Source organism: Lithobates pipiens, unplaced genomic scaffold, assembly GCF_037356315.1.
Source record: "Lithobates pipiens isolate NorthernLeopardFrog02 unplaced genomic scaffold, aLitPip1_a1.2 Scaffold_35, whole genome shotgun sequence".
NCBI classification, from domain to species: Eukaryota; Metazoa; Chordata; class Amphibia; order Anura; family Ranidae; genus Lithobates; species Lithobates pipiens.
The window spans coordinates 26,311,848-26,337,936 of NW_027507811.1; the positions used below are offsets into that span (position 1 = coordinate 26,311,848).

Below are 26,089 nucleotides of genomic sequence, written 5' to 3' on the forward strand. Positions count from 1 at the left end.
TTCTAAATTCGCATTCTGAAGAGTAGTTTCTGAGCGCTGATAGACGTGCGTTTATGAGTGTTTGCCATTTTTCATTTACAGTGGTCAGAAACCGCTATATTTTCACTACGATACATTATATACACACACATCTACACTTACCGGCTTACTTTATTAGGTATACCTGCCCAATTGCTCGGGAACACACATTTTTAATCAACCAATCACATGGCAGCAACTCAACGCATTTCGGCATCTAGACATGGTGAAGACAACTTGCTGTAGTTCAAACTGAGCATCAAAATGGGGAAGAAAGGGGATTTAAGGGACTTTGAACGTGGCATGGTTGTTGGTGCCAGACGGGCTGGTCTGAGTGTTTTGAAAAACTGCTGGTCTACTGGGATTTTCACACACAACCATCTCTCGGGGTTTACAGAGATTGGTCCGAAAAAGAGAAAATATCCAGTGAGTGGCTGTTGTGTGGAGGAAAATGCCTTGTTGATGTCAGAGATCAGAGGAGAATGGGCAGACTGGTTCCAGATGATAGAAAGGCAACATTAACTTACATAACTACTCGTTACACCCAAGGTATGCAGAATACCATCTCTGAACGCACGACACATTGAACCTTGAAGCAGATGGACTACAGCAGTAGACCACATCTAAGAACAGGAAACTGAGGCTACAATTCATATAGATCACCAAAATTGGACAACAGAAGATTGGAAAAACATTGCCTGGTCTGATGACTCTCGATTTCAGCTGTGACATTCAGATGGTAGGGTCAGAATTTTTCATAAAAAACATGAAAGCATGGATCCATCCTGCCTTGTATCACCGGTTCAGGCTGGTGGTGTAACGGTGGGGGGGATATTTTCTTGCCACACTTTGGGCACCTTAGTACCAATTGATCATCATTTAAACGGCACGGCCTACCTGAGTATTGTTGCTGACCATGTCCATCCCTTTACGACTACAGTGTCCCCATCTTCTGATGGCTCCTTCCAGCAGGATAATGCGCCATGTCACAAAGCTCCAATCATCTCACCACTGGACAATGAGGTCACTGTACTCCAATGGCCTCCACAGTCACCAGATCTCATCCAATAAAGCACCTTTGGGATGTGGTGGAAAGGGAGATTCGCATCATGGATGTGTCGCCGAGAAGACTGCAGCAACGGCGTGACGCTATCAAGTCAATATGGACCAAAATCTCTGAGGAACGTTTCCAACACCTTGTTGAATCTATGCCACCAAGAATTAATGCAGTTCTAAAGGCAAAAAGGGTCCAACCCGGTATTAGCAAGGTGGACCTAATAAAGTGGCTAGTGAGTGTATATTATTATACAGGATTTCTATAGCGCCAACAGTTTACTCAGCGCTTTACAATATAAAGGGGGACAGTACAATTACAATACAATACAGAAGGGATAGGTGGCCCTGCTTGTGGAGCTTACAAGATAAAGGGTGGGGGAGGTGGTACAAAGGGTAATAGCTTCTGGGGATGATCTGATGGAGGTGACTTGGGTACAGTTCTTGGAGTAGTTGGTGGAGTAGGCTTACCTGAATAAGTGAGTTTTCAAGGATCGCCTAAAAGGCAGACAGGGTAGGAGCTGACCCGCCATATTGGGGCAGGGAATTCCAGAGGATGGGAGAGGCTCTGCAGAAGTCCTGGAGGCGAGCGTGGGAGGAGGTAACAAGGGAGCTAGAGAGCAGGAGGACCCGAGAGGAGGATTTGGGCGTTATCTACACGAGGTTGGTGATGTAGCTAAGGTCGATGTTGTAGATGGCCTTGTATGTTGTGGTTAGTAGTTTGAATTTTATACGGTTGGGTAAGGGAAGCCAGTGAAGGGGTTAGCAGAGAGGAGCAGCAGTCGCGGATCGCTTAGCATTCATAATAGACTGAAGGGGGGGGGGTGGGGGTAGCTTGTGTGAAGGTCGGCTAGGAGGGAGTTGCAGTAGTCAGGGCAGGAAATAACCGAGGCGTGGATAAGTTTGTTTTGTGGTGTCATTAGTCAGGAAGGGATGAGGCAACGCAAGATTTAGTCAGTGGTTGGATGTGAGAAGAGGTCAGAGTCTAAGATTACACCCAGCACCCTTGTGTGTGTAGAAGGACCAACGGTTATGCCGTTGATCTCAATGATAAACTCATGGGGGGAGGGGATCGGGGATAAGGAAATATTACAAGCTCTGTTTTAGAAAGATTGAGTTTGAGGAAGTGGTGTGACACCCATACTGATATGTCGCTCAGTGAGTTTGAGATACGCGAGGAGACTGAGGGGGTCGGTTGAGGAGTGGAGAGATAGATCTGGGTGTTGTCCGCATAGAGGTGGTATTGGAGGCCAAGAAGATTTTATATATAGATTGGGAGTGAAAAATGAGGGGAGTGTTTGGTGGAAAAAAACGCTTATAAAATGTTAACACTCAAAAACGAACATATACACGCGTTTGGGGTTTTTAGGTTATCTAGTTTGCATGAGGTCTTAGCCCTTGTACACACGGTCGGAGTTTCCTATAGGACCGTTTTGTCGGATATTCCGACTGTGTGTGGTCTCCATCGGACTGTTTCCGTCTGAATATCCGACAGACCAAGTTTTCCAACTTGCCGGTAAAATTTTCTGACAAAATGCTCCGATCGGACATACTCCGATCATGTGTAGCCCACTCCGACTGACAAAGTGCCACGCATGCTCAGATCAAATTCCTAGACCAAAGCTATTGGCTACTAGCCTGAACGTAGTCCCGTCGTAATGAAATAACGTCATCACGTTATGTACAATCGGATTTTCTGACAACTTAGTCCGACCGTGTGTATGCAACATCACTTCCGGACCTCTTCCGGAATTAATCAGTCGGAATTACTCCGACGGATTTGGTTGTCGGAATCTCCGACCGTGTGTACAAGGGCTTAGGCTCAACTCCAATTGAGCTTCTGGTATAATTCTAGATTTATAAACTATTGCCTAGATGCTAAGAGCAATTATGTGACCAGGCTCTGGGTCAGGGGCGTAACTATAGGGGGTGCAGGAGTTGCGACCGCAACTGGGCCCTATGATGCAGGGGGCCCATGCAACCCTCTCTACATATGGCCGGCAGCAACATAGGCAGCTAGCACACACTATTACATACCCCCTCCATATCCCCCTGGGGACAGGGACCCCTTCCCACGTGAGGACAGGGACTCCCACCTCCCCTGGGGACAGGGACTCCTTCTCACCTGGGGGCAGTAACTTCATCTGCCCTGGAGAAAAGGACCTCATCTCTTCTGGGGACGGGGACACAATTCTGCCTAGGGATAGTCCCCCAATGGGGCACCTAAAAATGTAAAAAAATAAATAAATAAAAACTACTGATACCAGTGGTGGAACTACAGGGCTCACAAAGGTCATACCTGTGACCACGCCCTGGAGTTCCACCACCGGACTCGGAGGGAAGGGCCCTGGCTGGGGTTCAGGGGGGGCCCTTCATGGTTTCTTGCATCAGGGCCCTGAAGGTTCTAGTTACGCCACTGCTCTGGGTCTTCACTGATCTGGACTTCCGGCATAGACCTTGAGTTGCCACCTCATCCCTTTAAACACCGAAAACCTTTGACTTACACGGGTTCTGAGGCTAATTAAATGCAGATAAGGCACCAAGTGAGTTTAATTACCACCTTAAATCAACCACAGAACCCGTGTAATTAATGTGTTCGGGTTTAAAGGGATGAGGTGGCAACCATACATAGACCTCTCTACCTGTCTATGGGTAAATAGAATGACTAGGTGCACAAACTCAGGCTCCAGTCTGATCTCAGCCTCCTCGATAGAATTACAGATTCCTAAACCTCTGCTTATCTATGGATAAATAGAGGGATCGTCTGCACATCTCCAGGCTCTAGTCTGATCCAAATTCCAGATCCCTAAATCTCTGCCGGTCTATGGAATCCTAAGCACAGAATCGGGCTCTAGTCTGATCGGAGATCCTGGTAGATCTGTAGTCTTACGATGATCCACGTAGCACAGAGTCAGATAACAGACTAGGATCAGCAGAGTCTGTTCTCACCACCACACCTCACTCTGCAATGTAGACAAGCAGGTTTCCACACCCTGTAGTCACCAACGCCTCAACATCAAAATCTCAGCTACAAGCTGCTATAAAGTACACTTGAAACAAGAGCAATACGGGAAAGGCCACTGCTGGCCCCCCAACTTTGAATGCTAGTTGCTTGGCTACGTCCAGTAAAAGAACAAGCATACCCCAGGTCCCGCAAGCTGCTCCCCGTTCTCCGAGCTACAATCCAAACATGACCTTCCCAGACAGGTGTTCTACAGCTAGTTACAGATACGACGCTACGCTCAAACCATAGCCCCACGCCTGCAGTTCTCTGCTCCCTCTCCATTTGAATGTATCGTACTTGAGGGCAGATCGCGCAAAGGACTGATACCCGACATATATCAAATTCTAAATAAGCACTCCATTCAGACCCTGGGGGCAATCATGCATATATGCTCCGCTGGGAGAAAGAATTGGGAGAAGAAATCCAGGAGGAGGCTTGGAGGGCGGTCTGGAGTCAGGCTGCCAAGATCTCCCCATGTACCCTATACAAGGAAAATGCCTATAAGCCCTTGTACACACGGTCAGAGATTCCGTTCGATCGGACCGTTTTGTCGGATAATCCGACTGTGTGTGGTCTTCATCGGACGGTTTCCGTCGGAATATCCGACGGACCAAGTTTTCCAACTTGTCGGTAAAATTTTCCGACAACATGATCCGATCGGACCTTGTCCGATCATGTGTAGAGAATTCTCAGATCATGCTCAGATCAAATTCCTACACCAAAACTATTGGCTACTAGCCTGAACGTAGTCCCGTCGTAACGAAATAACGGCATCACGTTCTGTACAACCGGATTTTCCGACAACTTTGTCCGACTGTGTGTATGCAACAGTTTCGGACAAAATCCGACGGATTTGGTTGTCGGAATGTCCGACCGTGTGTACAAGGGCTTAGATTCCCTTTTACTGGTACCTGACCCCAGACGCACTCCATAAAATATACCCCTCCACCTCTGATCGCTGCTGGCGCTGCCAGCAAGCCAGAGGCACGCTCTTCCACATTTACTGGACATGCCCCTTAATAGACCCGTTCTGGACCTCAACACGGCAACTGCTGACTCGCCTTTTTGAGACACCCATACCTCTGACTACCTCTTCCTGTTAGGTCTCTCCCAACTGAAAATAGCTAAACCATACAAAAAACTACTTAGGCACGTTCTTACAGCGGCAAGGTGCTTAATAGCCCTCCACTGGAAGAAAACTTTGCCCCCATCTCAAGAGGCCCTTTACGCTAGGGTCAAAGACGTGGAACTAATGGAGAAGATGTCTGGTGTTTGGGAGCAGTGGCATTCTCGGGAGGACCCGTTATGACCCGGCGGTCAAAACATCTAGGTATCTTAGTACTTTTTACTTATTCATATATTCTCTCTAACTTGGTCTGCCCTACCACCCCCCCCCCCCTTCCCTCTGTTAAGTGAGACATCGGACTCAAGGTACTATACACTACACACGCAACCCAAGGCAATGATATTACTGTTGAAATATGCGTTGCCAGAAACCGAAGGAAGATTCTTCCGCCACAACTTTACTGTCTGTCTACAAGGCACGTCCACAAATACATCCTTGCATATGTCCATTTACCATGTACGGACCTATGTTTTGCTGTCTTATTCTTTTTTTTTTTTTTATAATAACATTTTATTCAAAAAAGAACAAGCACGTGACAAGTGAAAGTTGAAGAAAAAAGTCAGGACTCCCTATCATTGTAGATTACAAAGTATGGAAACCAGAGCATCAGAATGACAGCCAGAAGAGTAGTATTTGCAAAAAGAAAGGTCGGATATAGCAGCCCTCTCCATTTCTACGAAGACAGATGTTTTTTCATTTATCTCAAACATTAGAAACTGGACCAAACCTGGAAGTGGTCTCCTCCTCTAAATCAGCCAAGGCCAGGGCGTTCCTCGCCTTTCAGCCATGCATAACAAAAGGTCATGGATGCTCGTGATCTCCTTGACCCAATATAGACACATAGACATTATCTGTTTAATACATTTCTAAATACGTTCATGTAGCTATATTAGGTCATTGCTGTTATAAATATCCCTGCCCCTTTGTTTCATGCAGCCAGGGCTTTTCTTTTCTCAGAGAATAGGTACAGGAACTCAACCACCTACGCCCTGCTGAACCCCCAAACAACCCCTCAAGTAGGAGCGTGCAGCATCAAATGTTAAGTGTGGCCAAATTGCGATAACAGTGGGAGGGTCTTAAAGGGGCATTAAATGCCACAAGTGTGCCAAGTACCGAGTGTGGGGCTCAGGTATGCACTAAAGTCAGAGTGCGGAGTTCAGGAGTACACCAAGTACAGAGTGTGGGGTTCAGGAGTGCACTAAGTACAGACCACACTGTACTTGGTGTACTTCTGAACCCTGTGGTCTGTACTTAGTGCATTCCTGAACCCCACACTCTGAATTTAGTGCACACCTGAACCCTGCTGTCAGAAACCATGAAATAAGACCGAGACGGGAGTACAGTTAAATCACACTTGTTTAATAATAAAAGTAAATCGAACAAACGTAGTCAAAACATAGCCAGAGTTCAGTAACCGGAAAGGATAGTCAGACAAGCCAAACATCAGGGAGCCGGAGATGAGCGTAGTAAAACAGCAAGCAGGATCTGGAGCCAGGAGTTATGTCAGCCAAGAAAGTCTTTTAACAGGAATGCAGGAGAGTGTCTCTGTGATGTTGACTAAGGCGAAGGCAGAGATCCTCTGGGCTGGACGACTTAAGTAGGCAGGGACGAGCAGGATATCATCAGCTGAGTAACTGTGGAGAGATAGGAGCTGGCAATTAGCCGACAGCTGAGCGACCAGCTCAGAAAAGGAAGGGCTGAGCCTAGCCCTGACACCTGCACTCTGTACTTAGACCCCTTTCACACCAGGGCGTTTTGCAGGCGCTATAGCGTTAGAAATAGCGCCTGCAAAACGCCCTAAAGAAGCTGCACCATTGTTTGTAGTGTGAAAGCCCAGAGGGCTTTCACACTACAGCGGTGCGCTGGCAGGACGTCAGAAAAAAGTCCTGCCAGCAGCTTCTTTGGAGCAGTGAAGAAGCGGTGTGTTTACCGCTCCTCCACCGCTGCTCCCCATTGAAATCAATGGGGCAGCGCTGTAATCCCGCCGGCAAAACGCCGCTATTGCGGCGTATTGCCGGCGGTTTTAACCCTTTCGCGGCCACTAGCGGTGGTAAAAGCGCCCCGCTAGTGGCCGAAATGCGCCGCAAATCCTGCGGTAAAACGCCGCTAAAAATAGCGGCATATTACCGCACACGCTATCAGCGGTGTGGTGTGAAAGGGGTCTTAGTGTACTTCTGAACTGAGTACAGGGTCCAGATGTGCACTAAAGTCAGAGTGCGGTGTTCAGGAGTGCACCAAGTACACCATATACAGAGTGCAGAGTTCAGGAGTGCACCAAGTACCGAGTGCAGGGTTCAGAAGTGCGCCAAGTACCGAGTGCAGGGTTCAGAAGTGCGCCAAGTACCGAGTGCAGGGTTCAGAAGTGCACCAAGTACCGAGTGCGGGATTCAGAAGTGCACCAAGTATCGAGTGCAGGGTTCACGAGTGAACCCAGACAATGCAGGGGTCAGGCGTGAACTACGTACAGAGTGCAGGGCTCAGGCGTGAGCTACGTGCAGAGTGCAGGGCTCAGGCGTGAGCTACGTGCAGAGTGCAGGGCTCAGGCGTGAGCTACGTGCAGAGTGCAGGGCTCAGGCGTGAGCTACGTGCAGAGTGCAGGGCTCAGGCGTGAGCTACGTGCAGAGTGCAGGGCTCAGGCGTGAGCTACGTGCAGAGTGCAGGGCTCAGGCGTGAGCTACGTGCAGAGTGCAGGGCTCAGGCGTGAGCTACGTGCAGAGTGCAGGGCTCAGGCGTGAGCTACGTGCAGAGTGCAGGGCTCAGGCGTGAGCTACGTGCAGAGTGCAGGGCTCAGGCGTGAGCTACGTGCAGAGTGCAGGGTTCAGGCGTGAGCTACGTGCAGAGTGCAGGGTTCAGGCGTAAACTACGTACACAAGTGCTTCAGTGCTGTAAACTTTCTGTGCTTCCAACACTCTGTCTATTATAACACTCACCAGATTCTTTTGACTGTACCTTTCAGCTACAAAGTCTCCATGGGCATGTGGATGTTACCCTCCCGGGTCTCTACAAAGCTCAGGCCACTCCTCCAGCTTCTACTTGGAAGTGCAGTTGCTCTAAATCTAAGGGGTAGATCTGAAATGAGGGGAAGCTCTGCTGATTTTATCATCCAATCATGTGCAAGCTAAAATGCTGTTTTTTTATTTTCCTTGCATGTCCCCCTTGCATGTCCCCCTCGGATCTACAGCGACTTTACATCCAAGTGCACTTGCAGTGCAAAGTGGATTTTCCTAGTAAATAACCCCCATAGTGTATCAGGCCTGTGGAACGCATGCTGCGGAGGCGCTTCCTGGTCTCAAAGCCATTTTTAACACACAGAAAAGTGAGTGCAAATCTGTTTTTGATGGGATTTTTTAACCACTTCAATACTTAGGACGTCATATGACGTCCTTGATATTGAGTGGGGATATCTGAATGATCTATAAAACCTTCGAAAAACAGCGCTGGTCTAAACAAAGTGCTAGACAAATATATATGAAAAAATCAAGTGTAAATAAAACAAAAACTTGATATTAGTGTTAATACTGACAGTAGTAAGTTCTTGCTGCAACCCAATGCGAGACACACACAACATACAACAATCAAAAAATATGGCTGCGCTAAACCTTATAAAACAAAATTATAAAGTGACATAATTTTTCTAATTTACAAAAAATCCCAAAAACATGCAAAAATAGTGCCAAAGTAATAATTTCCAGGCATATAAGCAGTCCAAAGAAAAGGAAAGATGGATAGGATGCTGAATCTTAGTCCATTTTCGGTGACTCTCAAAAACCACCCTTTACACACGTAGCAGGTGCACCCAGAGTAGAAAGAGATTATCCACCACCCAATTAGAGGAGGCTTACCAGCTGTCAAGATCTCTTTTTAAGGAGATCATACGGGCTTGTAAAATGTTACGTTCCTGGTCCCCACACTGGGCTCTGTTGGTAACACCAATCTATCTGCTCCCTCTTTATGGTATATCTCGTTCCACCACATTCATTTAGTACAGCAAAGAGAGAAGAAAAAAAGCTCCCATAGCATAATTCCGTAAAGATTTATTAAAATATAAAAAGTAAAGTAACAACTCACGAATTCCCAGCAGAGTGTAAGCGAATAGCGTATAAAAAACGAGCCGGCCGGCACGTTTGCACTGCCCGCCCTTCCGGATTAACGTGGAAAGGCGGTGACGTCAGCACGCCGCTCACCCTACGTCGTTTCCCCAGGAAGAAGTCACTTTTGACGAAACGACGTAGGGTGAGCGGCGTGCTGACGTCACCGCATTTCCACGTTAATCCGGAAGGGCGGGCAGTGCAAACAAGAGAGAGCCGGCCGGCTCGATTTTTATACGCTATACGCTTAATGTCTATGGACCATTCCCATAGACAGAGCAGAGACTGTGAGCCAGGCCTTCTCATCCAACATCAGTGACTGACCTCACAAATGTGCTTCTGGAAGAATGGTCAAACCTTCCTATAGACACACTCCTAAACATTGTGGACGGCCTTCCCAGAAGAGGCGAAGCTGTTATTAGCTGCAAAGGGTGGGCCAACACAATATTGAACCCTACGGACTGGGGATGCCATAAAAGTTCATGTGCGTGTAAAGTCAGAAGTCCCAATACTTTTAGTTATACTATCACCAAATACTTTTGGTAATTTAGTGTATATGGCTAATTGCCAGCTCCTATCTCTCCTTAGGTACTCAGCTAATGATGATATCCTGCTCGTCAGTCCTGCCTACTTAAAGCGGGAGTCCGCGTTTTTTTTTTTTTAAAAGCCAGCAGCTACAAATACTGCAGCTGCTGACTTTTAAAATAGTGACACTTACCTGTCTAGCGCGCCCGCGATGTTGGCACCCGAAGCCGATCTCTCGATCGTCTCTCGGGTGCTGCCGCCGCCATCTTGGGTATGGGAATCAGGAAGTGGAGCCTTTCGGCTTCATTTCCCGGTTCCCAACTGCGCATGCGCGAGTCGCGCTGCGCAATAAGGATGGACCCGCTGCCTCTGGGATCCGTGTGTTTCCCAGCAGGCAGCGGGGGACTTTTGGAAAGGGGCGTAATCTACGCCCCTTTCCGCAGAGAGCTATCCCGGAAGTGGGTGCAGATACCTATACTGTACAGGTACCTGCACCCCCCTCACCCCTGAAAGGTGCCAATTGTGGCGCCAGAGGGGGGGAGGATTCCAATGAGCGGAAGGTCCACTTTAGGGTGGACCTCCGCTTTAAGTCGTCCAGCCCAGAGGATCTCTGCCTTCGCCTTGGTCAACATCACAGAGACACTCTCCTGCATTCCTGTTAAGACTTGCTTGGCTGACATACCTTCTGGCTCCAGATCCTGCTTGCTGTTTTGCTACACTCATCTCCGGCTCCCTGATGTTTGGCTTGTCTATCCTGTCCGGTTACTGAACTCTGGCTGTGTTTTGACTACGTTTGTTCTTTTTACTTTTATTATTAAAGAAGTGTGATTTAACTGTACTTCTGTCTCGGTCTGATTTCATGGTTTCTGACACGTTGTTCATCTTAAATGTGGTTTGCACTTTAACATATATTCACATGTTACTTATTTTCGTATGTCTCTCAACGTTCAACACTAAAGGTAGTGGATCAAAGGTCTTTGAATCACAGTGAGATATTTATTTGAAATTTTTATCATCGGATGCTGTACATAATGTGGTTTGATTACTGTGTACTATTAAAGACAGCACACCATAGATACTTTATAATATTCACTAGATCCTAGTATTGAAGGAATATGCTGCTGCAGCAGTTTCAACATTAGTGTGGTCAAGCGCAACTCTCGGGAAACTTCATTGTTCTTTTGTTGCAAGGTACATTTGTCTTGATCGTATCTACGCATCCTACAGTTACATCTGGCGGCTTGTGAAAGTGTCATTGCCTAACATTTCCAAGGAACAGTCGTATAATATTTTTCCGCAGAAGTCAAGATGTCCCGAAACCAGTGGCGGGTGGTGGTAATTTTTTTTTGGGGGGGGGTGGCAAACAGTACCACCCCCCCTCCAATCGGTTGGGTCTGGAGCACTTACCCAAATCTATGGTGGACAGCGCTTCTCCCGGGCTTTACCGGTGGCTTACCTTACTCGGTGGCTTTCCCTTCCCCTACTATCAACGGGCGTTGCGGCGGCTTCCGTTTCCTCTCTCCTTCTCGGCGGCCAATTGGGACTCTTCTCTTTTTGGCCAATCCGAAAACGGGTCTCAGATCTGCTTCTGATTTGCCGGATTGAGGATCAGTGTTTCAATAGCGAGTAGTCATTCGCTGTTGTAACACTTGGATGGACTCATGGTGCAATGATCCACATAGCATGAGCTCTAGCTATTCAAATAGGGCAGTGATTCTCAACCAGGGTTTGGTGGAACCCTAGGGTTCCTCCTAAAGTTGCTAGGGGTTCCTTCAGGATTGGGCAATTTCTGCCTCTCAGATAAGTTCCCACTCACACCATTGATCTTTTTAGCTACCTGTAAGTAGGTTGCTCTTCCCAATGACCACAAGTGTAAGGACCATTCTTCCAACTGACCATCACACTAATGTATCATGAGTTGTAGACTTCTAATTTTTAGAAGGGGTTCCCCGAAAAAGGAGAACTATTTCAAGGGTTCCTCTGTGTTGAAAAGGTTGAGAAAGGCTGCTATAGGGGGTGGCGTGGAAAGAGAGGGCAGCGCCCAGGTGCCCCTAATGGATGGACCGCCACTCCCCAAAACGGTGTACACAACAGATAACTTCTGCTACAGTTGCATCTCAAATGTGTACGATGATGCACAGTGGCAAAAAATTACATATCACCTATATTTTGGATGCAATCAGGGATCAGAAGAGTTGGGCCCCTCATTATTGTTGCATTACATGTGCAACTTATCTGCGTCATTGGCTAAACAAGAAGAACAAGCCCGTGCCTTTCGCAGTCCCAATGGTGTGGAGGGAGCATGAAAATATTACACCAAAAACCAATAAATGACTGGAAAGTTAAATTATTGGTATCAATAAAAAGATGCATTCCTAATGATTTGCAGAAAAGTTATGGAGCATAATCGCACATCCCCCTCGTAATTTAGAATTATTTTCACTGCAATTTTGACCTGAAGCTGTATCTTGGAAACTGGAACCAATTAATACTCAGGACTTAATTAGGGAGGGTTCAGTGTAACCGCTGAATCCTCAAACCGCCCCCCCCCCTCAGGGTGAGCATGCAATTTCAAATGGGGATTATGGGCATTAACTATCAGGCGTGCGCCATACAGAGTGAGGGGTTCAGGAGTGTGCTATGTAAAGAGTGTGGGGTTCAGGCGTGCGCCAAGTACAGAGCGTGGGGTTCAGGCGTGCGCCAAGTACAGAGCGTGGGGTTCAGGCGTGCGCCAAGTACAGAGCGTGGGGTTCAGGCGTGCACCAAGTACAGAGCGTGGGGTTCAGGCGTGCGCCAAGTACAGAGCGTGGGGTTCAGGCGTGCGCCAAGTACAGAGTGTGGGGTTCAGGCGTGCGCCAAGTACAGAGCGTGGGGTTCAGGCGTGCGCTAAGTACAAAGTGTGGGGTTCAGGCGTGCGCTATACAAAGATTGCGGGATCCAGGCATGCGCTATGCAAAGAGTGCGGGATCCAGGCATGCACTACATACAGAGTATGGTGTTCAGGTGTGCACTAAGCACAGAGTGCAGGGTTCAGGTGTGTGTTAAGTGTGCAGGGTTCAGGCGTGCGTTAAGTATAGGCGTGGGAGGTTCAGGTGTGTGCTAAAAAGTGTGGTGTCAAGGAGTAGACTAAGTACAGAGTGCAGGGTTCAGGCGTGCGCTAAGTAAAGAGTGCGAGGTTCACAGGTGCGCTACGTACAGAGTGCGGGGTTCAGGTGTACACTAAGTATAGATTAGTTCAGGCATGTGCTAAGTGAAAATTTTGGGGTTTAGGCGTGTGCTAAGAACAGAGTGCGAGGTTCAGGCGCGCGCCAAGTACAGAGTGCGGGGTTCAGGCGCGCGCCAAGTACAGAGTGCGGGGTTCCGGCGCGCGCCAAGTACAGAGTGCGGGGTTCCGGCGCGCCAAGTACAGAGTGCGGGGTTCCGGCGCGCGCCAAGTACAGAGTGCGGGGTTCCGGCGCGCGCCAAGTACAGAGTGCGGGGTTCCGGCGCGCGCCAAGTACAGAGTGCGGGGTTCCGCCACGCGCCAAGTACAGAGTGCGGGGTTCCGGCACGCGCCAAGTACAGAGTGCGGGGTTCCGGCACGCGCCAAGTACAGAGTGCGGGGTTCCGGCACGCGCCAAGTACAGAGTGCGGGGTTCCGGCACGCGCCAAGTACAGAGTGCGGGGTTCAGGCGTGCGGTACGTAAAGAGTGCTGGATCCAGGCATGCGCTAAGTGCAGAGTGCAGGGTTCAGGCGTGTGCTAAGTACAGAGTTCGGGGTTCAGGCGCGCGCCAAGTACAGAGTTCGGGGTTCAGGCGCGCGCCAAGTACAGAGTGCGGGGTTCAGGCGCGCGCCAAGTACAGAGTGCGGGGTTCCAGCGCGCGCCAAGTACAGAGTGCGGGGTTCCGGCGCGCGCCAAGTACAGAGTGCGGGGTTCAGGCGTGCGCCAAGTACAGAGTGCGGGGTTCAGGCGTGCGCCAAGTACAGAGTGCGGGGTTCAGGCGTGCGCCAAGTACAGAGTGCGGGGTTCAGGCGCGCCAAGTACAGAGTGCGGGGTTCAGGCGCGCGCCAAGTACAGAGTGCGGGGTTCAGGCGCGCGCCAAGTACAGAGTGCGGGGTTCAGGCGCGCGCCAAGTACAGAGTGCGGGGTTCAGGCGCGCGCCAAGTACAGAGTGCTGGATCCAGGCGTGCGCCAAGCACAGAGTGCAGGGTTGAGGCGTGTGCTAAGTACAGAGTGCAAGGTTCAGGCGTGCGCCAAGTACAGAGTGCGGGGTTCAGGCGTGCGCCAAGTACAGAGTGCAAGGTTCAGGCGCGAGCCAAGTACAGAGGGCGGGGTTCAGGCGAGCGGCAAGTACAGAGTGCGGGGTTCAGGCGCGCGCCAAGTACAGAGTGCGGGGTTCAGGCGCGCGCCAAGTACAGAGTGCGGGGTTCAGGCGTGCGCCAAGTACAGAGTGCGGGGTTCAGGCGCGCCAAGTACAGAGTGCGGGGTTCAGGCGCGCGCCAAGTACAGAGTGCGGGGTTCAGGCGCGCGCCAAGTACAGAGTGCGGGGTTCAGGCGCGCGCCAAGTACAGAGTGCTGGATCCAGGCGTGCGCCAAGCACAGAGTGCAGGGTTGAGGCGTGTGCTAAGTACAGAGTGCAAGGTTCAGGCGTGCGCCAAGTACAGAGTGCGGGGTTCAGGCGTGCGCCAAGTACAGAGTGCAAGGTTCAGGCGCGAGCCAAGTACAGAGTGCGGGGTTCAGGCGAGCGGCAAGTACAGAGTGCGGGGTTCAGGCGCGCGCCAAGTACAGAGTGCGGGGTTCAGGCGCGCGCCAAGTACAGAGTGCGGGGTTCAGGCGCGCGCCAAGTACAGAGTGCGGGGTTCAGGCGCGCGCCAAGTACAGAGTGCGGGGTTCAGGCGCGCGCCAAGTACAGAGTGCGGGGTTCAGGCGCGCGCCAAGTACAGAGTGCGGGGTTCAGGCGCGCGCCAAGTACAGAGTGGGGGGTTCAGGCACGCGCCAAGTACAGAGTGGGGGGTTCAGGCGCGCGCCAAGTACAGAGTGGGGGGTTCAGGCGCGCGCCAAGCACAGAGTGGAGGGTTCAGGCGTGCGTCAAGTACAGAGTGGGGGGTTCAGGCGTGCGCCAAGTACAGAGTGGGGGGTTCAGGCGTGCGCCAAGTACAGAGTGCGGGGTTCAGGCGCGCGCCAAGTACAGATTGCGGGGTTCAGGCGTGCGCCAAGTACAGAGTGCGGGGTTCAGGCGCGCGCCAAGTACAGAGTGCGGGGTTCAGGCGCGCGCCAAGTACAGAGTGCGGGGTTTAGGCGTGCGGTACGTAAAGAGTGCTGGATCCAGGTGTGCGCTAAGTGCAGAGTGCAGGGTTGAGGCGTGTGCTAGGTACAGAGTGCAAGGTTGAGGCGTGTGCTAAGTACAGAGTGCGGGGTTCAGGCGCGCGCCAAGTACAGAGTGCGGGGTTCAGGCGCGCGCCAAGTACAGAGTGCGGGGTTCAGGCGTGCGCCAAGCACAGAGTGGGGGGTTCAGGCGTGCGCCAAGCACAGAGTGGGGGGTTCAGGCGTGCGCCAAGCACAGAGTGGGGGGTTCAGGCGTGCGCCAAGCACAGAGTGGGGGGTTCAGGCGTGCGCCAAGTACAGAGTGGGGGGTTCAGGCGTGCGCCAAGTACAGAGTGGGGGGTTCAGGCGTGCGCCAAGTACAGAGTGCGGGGTTCAGACGTGCGCTAAGCACAGAGTGCGGGGGTCAGGCGTGCGCTAAGTACAGAGTGTGGGATACAAGCGTACGCTAAGTACAGAGTGCGGGGTTCAGGTGCATGCTAAGTACAGAGTACAGGGTTCAGGCGCATGCCAAGTACAGGGAGCAGGGTTCAGGAGTGCGCTATGCATAGAGGGCAGGTGTACATGTTTCAACGCCTTTGAAAGGAGGTCAACATTTCTTAAGCTTTTAAAGTGGACACTATCTATTCTTAGGATAAGTAGGAGGTGGGTGGGTGGGTGGGGGGGGGGATTTTTAAGAATAGATAGTGTAAAAAAATCTGAAAAAAAAAAAATCTGTGTACTTACCTTTTTATTTAAAGTCTGATCCAGTCATGTGATCCTACAGCTCTGGCCTCCCTGTCTCAGCGAGTGGTGGCTGCAGGGGAGAGGAGGGAGCAGCTGGGCCATGGGAGCCTATGGGTGACAATGTGGCTCCCTGAATTCCCAGTCGTTTTTACAATTCGCAGCCCTTGTTGAGTGCTCTGTGACACAGGGGAGTCGGAACTGTGAGATCATGTGACTGGATAGGAAAACACAAAAGTATTCAGATTTTTTTTTTTTTTGTTAAGCAGGATGGGCAGGAGGAGGAGGAGGAGGAGGAGGGAACATTTTTTAGAACTAGTTAGGGCTCGTTCACACGATAAGATGCATCGGAGCAGCGCACTTATTTTTTTGCACATTCCTGTGTAGTACCTTTAGGGCATACGCTATTAGAACATTGATTTGATCTCCACCGATGATTATAAAAAAAAAACGAACGAATGTTCCTAAAACAACTAATTTTTATACACAATTCTACTAGTGTATGGCCAGTTGAACCCTCTGCCCGTCTATGGGTAGGCACAGCGATTGTGTGCACAGGCTCGGTCTCTAGTCTGATCTCAGCCCCCCATATGCAGTGAGGTCGGAGAAGAATTATTTGATCCTCTGCAGATTTTGTAAGTTTGCCCACCTACAAAATAACGAAGGGTCTTTATTTATTTTTATCATGGGTGCATTTTAAATGATCGAGACAGAATATGAACCAAAAACCCAGAAAAAACACATAAAACAAATGCTATAAATGGAGTTGCAGTTCAGCGAATAAAATATTTGATCCCTTACCAACCAATCAATAATCCTGGCTACAGTAGGTGCTCATGTGGTACACAGATTAGTCCTCTCAATGTAAGAAGGTGCTCCCAACCACAACTCGTTATGTGTATAAAAGACAACTGTCCACAGAATCTCATTCAAACCTCACCATCATGGGCAAGACCAAAGAGATGTCAAAGGACGTCCAGGACAAGATTGTTGACCTACACAAAGCTGGAATGGGCTACGAGACCATCAGCAAGAAGCTTGGCCAGAAGGACACAACTGTTGGAGCGATTATTCACAAATGGAAGAAATACAAAATAACCATCAATCGCCCTCAGTCTGAAGCTCCATGCAAGATTTTGCCTAATGGGGTAAAGCAGTGATTCTCAACCAGGGTTCCTCCAGAAGGTTGCTAGGGGTTCCTTCAGCATTGGGCAATTTCTGCCTCTCAGATAAGTTCCAACTGACACCATTGATCTTTTTAGCTACCTGTAAGGAGGTAATTCTTCCCAATGACCACACGTGTAAGGACCATTCTTCCCACTGACCATCACACGAATGTATCATGAGTTGTAGATTTCAAATTTTTTAGCAGGGGTTCCTCGAGACCGGAGAACTATTTCAAGGGTTCCTCTTTGTTGAAAAGGCTGAGAAAGGCTGGGGTCAAGGATAATCATGAGAAAAGTGAGGGATCAGCCCAGAACTACACGGGAGAAGCTTGTGAATGATCTCAAGGCAGTTAGGACCACAGTAACCAAACCATTGGTTACACAATACACCACAATTTTTGCCACTGTAATTAGAGATCCTTAAGCATCAGGTAAACAGAGCAAACACAGTCTAGGGGTCTAGTCTGATCTGAGACCCCAGTATAATTTCAGATTCCTAAATATCTATCTGTCCATGGTTAAACAGAGCGATCGTCTACACAGTCTAGGTCTTTAGTTCGATCTGAGATCCCGGTATAATTCCAGATACCTAAATAAAATATTGGAAAGCCTGCCTTTACACGCATATGAACATTAATGGCATCCCAGTCTTAGTTCGTAGGGTTCAATATTGAGTTGGCCCACCCTTTGCAGTTATAACAGTTTTAACTCTTCTCGGAAGGCTGTCCACAAGATTGAGGAGCGTGTCTATGGGAATGTTGGACCATTCTTCAAGAAGTGCATTTGTGAGGTCAGACACCAATGTTGGACGAGAAGGCCAGGCTCGTAGTCTCCGCTTGAATTCATCCCCAGGGTGTTCTGTTGAGTTGAGGTCAGGACTTTGTGTAGGCCAGTCAAGTTACTCCACTCCAAACTCGCTCATCCATGTCTTTGAGGACCTGGCTTTGTGCAGTGGTCCAAATCATTTGGTGGAGGAAGGATTATGGTGTGGGGTTGTTTTTCAGGGGTTGGGCTTGGCCCTTTAGTTCCAGTGAAGGGAACTCTTAAGACCTCAGCACACTAAGACATTTAGGACAATTTCATGCTCCCGACTTTAAGAGAACAGTTTGCGGAAGGCCCCTTCCTGTTCGAACATGACTGCGTACCAGTGCACACAGCAAGGTCCATAAAGACATGGATGAGAAAGTTGGGGTGGAGGAACTTGAGTCCTGACCTCAACCCGATAGAACATCTTTGGGATGAATTTGAGCAGAGACTGCGAACCAGGCCTTCTTGTCCACCATCAGTGCCTGACCTCACAAATGTGCTTCTGGAAGAATGGTCAAACATTCCCATAGACACACTCCTAAACCTAATGTAAAGACTTATTATTATTATTATTCAGGATTTATATAGCGCCAGCAATTTACGCAGCGCTTTACAATATAAAAAGGAGACAATACAGTTACATTACATTAAAATACAAGAGGATTAAGAGGGCCCTGCTCAGAAGAGTTTACAATCTAATAGGTTGCGGCAGGTGGTACTAAAGGTTATAACTGTCGGAAATGAGCTTATGGAAGTGGTAGGAGATTAGTTTGAGACGTGATAGGCTTCCCTGAACAGACGAGTTTTTAGGGATCGCCTGAAGGTAACAAGAGTAGGGGATAGCCGGACCAGTGGAGGTAGCGAGTTCCAGAGGATTGGAGAGGCTCTGGAGAAATCCTGGAGACGAGCATGGGAGGAGGAGACGAGAGAGCTTGAGAGTAGGAGGTCTTGAGAAGAACGGAAGGGACGATTTGGGTGATATTTGGATATTACTTCCCAGAAGAGTTGAAGCTGTTATAGCTGCAAAGGGTGGGCCAACTCAATATTAAACCCTACGGACGAAGACTTGAATGGCATTAAAGTTCATGTGCGTGTAAAGGCAGGTGTCTCAATACTTTTGGAAATATCGTTTATCTAACTATGGGTAAACAGAGCCATTGTGTACACAGTCCTGGGCTCTAGTCCAATCTGAGATCCTGGTATAAATTCCAGATTCCTAAATATCTACTCGTCTTTAATCTGATCCAATTACAGATCACGAAACATCTACCAGTCTATGGGTAACCAGGATTGATCGTGTGCACATCCTCTGGCTCTAGTCTGATCCGAGATCCCGGTATATTAGTTAGACCTGAAAACAAATGACCCACAATGCAGAAAGTTGAGTCAAATAACACTGGGATCAGTGGACTCTCATATCGCCGCACCTTTCCCCCGCGATGTAGAAAAACAAGTTTCCACACCCTACAGCCACCCACGCCTCAACGTCTCAGTTTTCAAGCAGGTATAAAGTTCGAAGTACACCTGAACACGGGAGAGGCCGTTGCTTGGCTCCAACTGAAAATTCCCAATTGCTTGGCTGTGTCCACCATCCATACCTCCGAATCGGAACACGCACGTGACAATTGAGGGCTTCTTCACACCAAGCACGCTCGTAATTTTTTTGCGCATTCCATTGTGTTTTGGGAAGCTTATTCATTTCAATGGACTGCCTAATGCAAAAAATTAGCGCAGGCTCAATTTTTTAACCACTTCAGCTCTGAAAAATTTTACCCCCTTCATGACCAGGCCATTTTTTTGCACTGCGCTACTTTACAACGATGTACCCAAATTAATTTCGTATCATTTTTCCCCACAAATAGAGCTTTCTTTTGGTGGTATTTGACCACCTCTGCGTTTTTTATTATATATACACATTGAGGGCAAAAAGTATTTGATTCCCCTGCTGATTTTGTACGTTTGACAAAGAAACGATTGGTCTATAATTTTAATGGTAGGTTTAATTTAACAGTGAGAGACAGAACAAAAGAAAAAATATCCAGAAAAATGCATTTCAAAAACATCTAAATTGATTTGCATTTTGATGAGTGAAATAAGTATTTGATCTCCTATCAATCAGCAAGATTTCTGGCTCCCAGGTGTCTTTTATACATTTAATGAGCTGCGAGTGCTCCGAAACTCAGCTTGTTACCTATATAAAAGACACCTGTCCACAAAAGCAATCCGATTCCAATCTCTCCACCATGGCCAAGACCAAAGACCAAAGACCATGGCCAAGGCCAAGACCAAAGACCATGGCCAAGGCCAAGACCAAAGACCATGGCCAAGGCCAAGACCAAAGACCATGGCCAAGGCCAAGACCAAAGACCATGGCCAAGGCCAAGACCAAAGACCATGGCAAAGGCCAAGGCCAAAGACCATGGCCAAGGCCAAGACCAAAGAGCTGTCCAAGGATGTCAGGGAAAAGATTGTAGACCTACACAAGGCTGGAATGAGCAACAAGACCATCACCAAGCAGCTTGGAGAGAGGGTGACAACAGTTTGTGTTTCTTCCATTTGCGAAAAATCTCACCATCTAACTGCCAATCTCCCTTGGTCTGGGGCTCCATGCAAGATCTCACCTCGTGGAGTTTCAGTGATCATGAGAACGGTGAGGAGTCAGCCCAGAACTACACGGGAGAATCTTGTCAATGATCTCAAGGCAGCTGGGAACCATAGTCACCAACAAAATAATTGGTAATACAGTACGCCTTGAGGGACTGAAATCCTGCAGCACCCCGCAAGGTCCCCCTGCTCAAGAAAGCACATGTACAGACCCAACTGAAGCTTTCTAATGAACATCTGAATGATTTAGAGGAGAACTGGTGAAAGTTTTGTGGTCAGATGAGACCAAAATCAAGCTCTTTAGCATCAACTCGATTCGCCATGTTTGGAGGAGGAGGAATGCTGCCCATGACCCCAAGAACACCATCCCCACAGTTAAACATGGAGGTAAAAATATTATGCTTTGAGGGTGTTTTTCTGCTAAGGAGACAGGACCACTTCATGGTGGACGGACGTACCATCAAATCTTGGGCGAGAACCTCCGCTTTCAATGCCTGGGCATTGAAAATGGGTTATGGGTGGGTATTCCAGTATGACAAGGACCCAAAACACATGGCCAAGGCAACAAAGAAATGGTTCAAGAAGAAGCACATTAAGGCCCCGGAGTGGCCTAGCCAATCTCCAGACCTTAATCCCATAAAAACTATGTGGAGGAAGCTGAAGGTTCGAGTTACCAAACGTCAGCCTCAAAACCTTAATGACTTGGAGAGGATTTGCAAAGAGGAGTGGGACAAAATCCCTCCTGAGATGTGTGCAAACCTGGTGGCCACCTACAAGAGACGTGTGACCTCTGTGATTGCCACCAAGGGTTTTGCCACCAAGTACTAAGTCATGTTTTGCGAAGGGGTCAAATACTTATTTCACTCATTAAAAATGCAAATAAATTTATAATTGTTTTGAAATGCCTTTTTTTGGGGATATTTTTGTTGTCTCTCACTGTTAAAATAAACCGACCATTAAAATTATAGACCGACCATTTCTATGTCAGTGGGCAAACCTACAAAATCAAACACTTCTTTCCCCTCACAGCAAGCAAAAAAAAGACCATAAATCTTGAAAAAAAAAAAAAACATACACAATATTTTCTACACTCTGATATAAAACATAGCCAATAAAAACATAAAAAACAAAAAAACGTTTCTTCATACATTTAGGCCACTATGTATTTTGCTACCTTTAGGATGTTTTTAACCACTTGACCTTCACCTTTACTTGAACTAAGGGGCCAAGCCTAACCCTTGACCTTTGCCCCCCTTCATGGCCAGGCAATTTTTTTTGCAATACTGCCTTAATTTAACTGACAATCGTGCAGTCATGTAACGCTATACATAAATGAAATGTATATAATTCCCCCCCCCCCCCCACAAATAAGCTTTAATTTGGTGGCATCTGATCAACACTGTGTTTTTATTTATTTTTATTATATACATGAAAAAAAAAAAAAAAAAAAAAGACATTTTGAAAAAAAAATAAAAATGATATTTTCTACTTTCTGATATAAAACATATCCAAAAAAAACATTAAAAAAATGTATTCTGCAACATATTTATGGTAAAAACAAATCCCAACAAGCCTGCCTGTCAGGTCACCTTGAGGCGAGGTGACAGATGCACACCGTAGGGATCAGGAGTGCACCGCAAGGTTGTGGACCCTACGGCTGACTGCTGCAGACGGGAGAAAGATCCCACTGGGGTTAGAGCGTAAGATTCCCTGGGGCGCGGAGTCTAAGAGCCAGCAGGTGTTCACCAGCGCCTCTAGTGGTGAGGATGGACTTGGCTGCAATTGGCTCCAGGTCGCAACCCCCAGGGTCCCCCAGCTCACACCCACAGTAGGCAACAGGAGGATAGGGATAGTGAGGAACAAAGCCAAGGTCAGGGCCACAAGCAGACAGGAATAGACAGGGACACGCCAACAGGTCAGGATCACAGGCAAACAGGGATAGTCAAAGACACGCCAAAGTCTGTAACGGAACAACAGACAAGCACACGGCAGGTAACAGGAAGCTAACACACAAAGGTTGATCAGCAGGGATGGCCTGCAGTGCACAGGTTAATATAGAGCTCTCTGATAGGAGCTAGGGTGGAGTCATGCCAGAGGATGGATTACAAAAGCAGTCAGGTGAGGGTCGGCTGGTCTCTAGAGATGAACACATGGAAACAGGTAAGCAAACTATTGCAAAACCATGACAGTACCCTCCCTCTGACGAGGCCTCCCCCTCCCCCGCCTGGGTCCAGGCTTAAAGGGAAACTCCAGATGGAACCTCCTCAACAGACTAGGAGCAAAGACCTCAGATGCAGTGATCCAAGACCTCTCCTCAGGGCCAAACCCTTTCCAATGTACAAGTTACTGAAGAATGCCTTTACGGAGACGGGAATCCTTAACTTGACTAACCTTGTATTTTACATTATCCTCAGAGACTGGAACCGAGGTAGGGAGAGGACGAGAGGACTTGAGGACTAAAGGCTTTTTAGGAATGGGTAAGGGCATGAGAAGCTCATGAGCCTGAGCAGGGTCTCCCAGACCCTTAAAGATGAGCTGGGCATCCAGAACAGGACCACCAGACTGGGCAGAGGTCAGAGGATCCCTGAGGTCAGGTTGGTTAGAAGGTGACATGGTAGCAGTAGGGTGAGGCCAGGTCACAGAAGGTCCTGAACAAGAAGCAGGAAGCTCATTGGGCATGGGCTGGACTGGCATAACTGGTGCAGAGGCCGACTGAATAGTATTGTCAGGTGTAGCGACCATCTCAATCGCATCACAGGGCATAGCAACTGTGGAACTTGCAGACAAGTTATCCTGGCTGTGCGTCCAAGGGAGATTAGGGACAGGCAAAGGTAAATAGTTATGCGAACTGGAGTTTATGATGGACTCAGGTACATAGGTGGGCCCCTCATCCAGAGTACCACATGACCTAGAGAGTGCATCAGTCCAACTATTGCAGTACGCATCCCAGAGATCGCTATATACAGCGGGAATAGCAGAAGATACTGGGATGGTGGTAACAGGAAGTTTCTCTTTTGGGGTACCCTTGAGTAGGCAGGAAGAGGAACAGGAGGAACCCCAAGCCAGGATCTGTCCAGCAGACCAGTCGATGTGTGGAGAATGGAGCCGTAACCAAGGAAGACCTAATATTATAGGAGATGAAGCCTTAGGTAAGACAAGGAAGGATATCCACTCCTGGTGGAGTGTCCCTACTGACATCTTAACAGGAAGAGTCTGGAAGCGGATAGGGCCCCCTTGGAGAACAGTGCCATCAATCGCCAAGACCACCAATGGCGTTGTAAGGGGCAAAAGGGTAAGTTTAATGGAGGATGCAGATGCAGTTTCCCAATCCATGAAATTGGCAGCGGCTCCGGAATCCAGATGTGCTGAGATTGAACGAGAGGAAGCACCGACATGAAGCAACACGGAAAGGAGAAGATGAGAAGGTGACGGTGATATTTGAGGATGGACTTGGCTGCAACTGGCTCCAGGTCGCGACCCCCAGGGTCCCCCAGCTCACACCCACAGTAGGCAACAGGAGGATAGGGATGGTGAGGGACAAAGCCAAGGTCGGGGCCACAAGCAGACAAGAATAGACAGGGACACGCCAACAGGTCAGGATCACAGGCAAACAGGGATAGTCAAGGACACGCCAAAGTCGGTAACGGAACAACAGATGCGCACCCGGCAGGTAACAGGAAGCTAACACACAAAGGTTGATCAGCAGGGATGGCCTGCAGTGCACAGGTTAATATAGAGCTCTCTGATAGGAGCTAGGGTGGAGTCATGCCAGGGGATGGATTACAAAAGCAGTCAGGTGAGGGTCGGCTGGTCTCTAGAGATGAACACATGGAAACAGGTAAGCAAACTATTGCAAAACCATGACACTGCCAAATGCCTCTAAAAAGCAATCCAACCACAGATCTCTTTTTAGAGGCCTGTCAGTACTTGCCACTAGTGTGGGGCCTTACTGTACACCACAAACTATGGAAGCAGGAAAATCAGACAGCCAGGCGAGTAACATTTTAAGAAAGTCAGTACCCCCCCCCCCCCCCCTTTCCCATATGAGAGGTGTCTCTGAAGGGAATTCATAATGGCTTGGGATCTGTTTTATTTTATTCCAAAAATTATAAAACTATTACTATTTATGTAAAATCTTAAACACACACTAAAGGGAGGGTGCAGACGTTGACTAGGCACGGCAGCAGCTGTTTCCTTTCAGAACATCTCTTTCTTATTGAAACTGTGTGGAGCCTGGTCAAGGAGTCATTGCTCTAACTCAGCCAGCTGTTTGTGTAATCTAAACTTCAACTTTTCAGGTGCTCTGTGAAGAGCTTGCTTTTTTTTCTTCAGCAAAGCAGTTATGATTAGCCCAGTAAATGTATTAAAAGGTGCCAATGGCTCCCCCTGCTGGCGGGAAATTATAAATATGGAATTGCATGCACTTTTTTTTCAACCCTGACCGTAAATAAAAAAAAATTCATATCCCTTTAACCGGTTTCCACTGGCCAAAAATATATATATGGCAGCACAGTGGTGGGCTTTAACACCATGCTAAGTCATACAGTGCCTTGAAAAATTATTCATACACCTTGTTACAACCAAAAACATAAATGTATTTTATTGGGATTTTATGCAATAGATCAACACAAAGTAGCACTTAATTGTGAAGTTGAAGGAAAGCGATAAATGGTTTTCAAGTTTTTTTATAAATAAATATATGAAAGGTGTGGCGTACATTTGTATTTAGCCCCCATTACTCTGATACCCCTAACCAAAATCTAGTGAAACCAATTGCCTCCAGAAGTCACCTAATTAGTAAATAGAGTCCATCTGTGTGTAATATAATCTCAGTATAAATACAGCTGTTTTATGAAGTCCTCAGAAGTTTGGTAAAGAACCTTAGTGAACAAACAACATCATGAAGGCCAAGGGACACACCAGACAGGTCAGGGATAAAGTTGTGGAGAAGTTTAAAGCAGGGTTAGCTTATAAAAAAAATACCCCAAGCTTTGAACATCTCACGGAGCTCTGTTCAATCCATCATCCAAAAATGGAAAGAGTATGGCACAACTGCAAACCTACCAAGACATGGCCGTCCACCTAAACTGACAGGCCGGGCAAGGAGAGCTTTAATCAGAGAAGCAGCCAAGAGGTGTGTGGTAGCTATAGAGGAGCTGCAGAGAGCCACAACTCAAATGGGAGAATCCATGAGGGACCTTTGACACGGGGCCAAATTGTGATGTCTAGACGGCTGGGTCAGATCCTCTCCAAAACTGTAGACCTTCTGAGAAGTTCCTGGTCTGCAGTGGTCAGGACCGACCAAAGTGGTCCAAGGAAGGAAAACCGGCAACAGGGTCATGGGCAGCCAAGGCTCATGAATGCATTTGAGGAGGGAAGGCTGGCCTTTATGTTGTCCAATTAAATAGAAGAGCTGCTGTAGCTCAAATTGCTGAACATTAATGCTGGTTCCGATAGAAAGGTTTTAGAACACACAGAGCATCGCAGTTTGCGGTGTATGGGGCTGTGTAGCCATAGACCGGTTAGTGTAATGCCAGCCATACACGTGCCGAATTTCGAAAGAACTTTCTTTCCAAAATCTTATCTAAGAATTTTCATACGAATATGCTAACCTGTGTCCACAGTCAAAAGCTCCTACAATGGGAACGTATAAGCATCAGAACTGGACCATG

General features: G+C 48.2%; 2 protein-coding genes across 5 annotated transcripts in view; one reads left to right on the plus strand and one right to left on the minus strand.

The window, feature by feature from the left end:
• LOC143956160 (uncharacterized) overlaps window positions 1–26,089 on the plus strand; it is a 482,654-nt gene that overhangs the window by 103,224 nt on the left and 353,341 nt on the right. The window lies entirely within an intron of this gene.
• The window catches only part of LOC143956158 (uncharacterized), a 58,063-nt gene that overhangs the window by 29,122 nt on the left and 2,852 nt on the right, over window positions 1–26,089 (minus strand). Inside the window, exon 1 of one of the 4 annotated variants that reach the window (XM_077466263.1) lies at window positions 15,844–16,034. The exons of 1 other annotated variant lie outside the window; for it this stretch is intronic. Coding sequence is in view for 1 of the 3 variants with exons in the window: in XM_077466261.1 (XP_077322387.1) it covers window positions 916–942 (27 nt within the window). In the remaining 2 variants the exon portion in view is untranslated. Of the gene's footprint in view, window positions 1–915; window positions 1,518–1,542; window positions 2,125–15,843; window positions 16,035–26,089 lie in introns of those variants that run through there. 2 more of the 4 variants (XM_077466264.1, XM_077466261.1) reach the window with 2 other exon arrangements.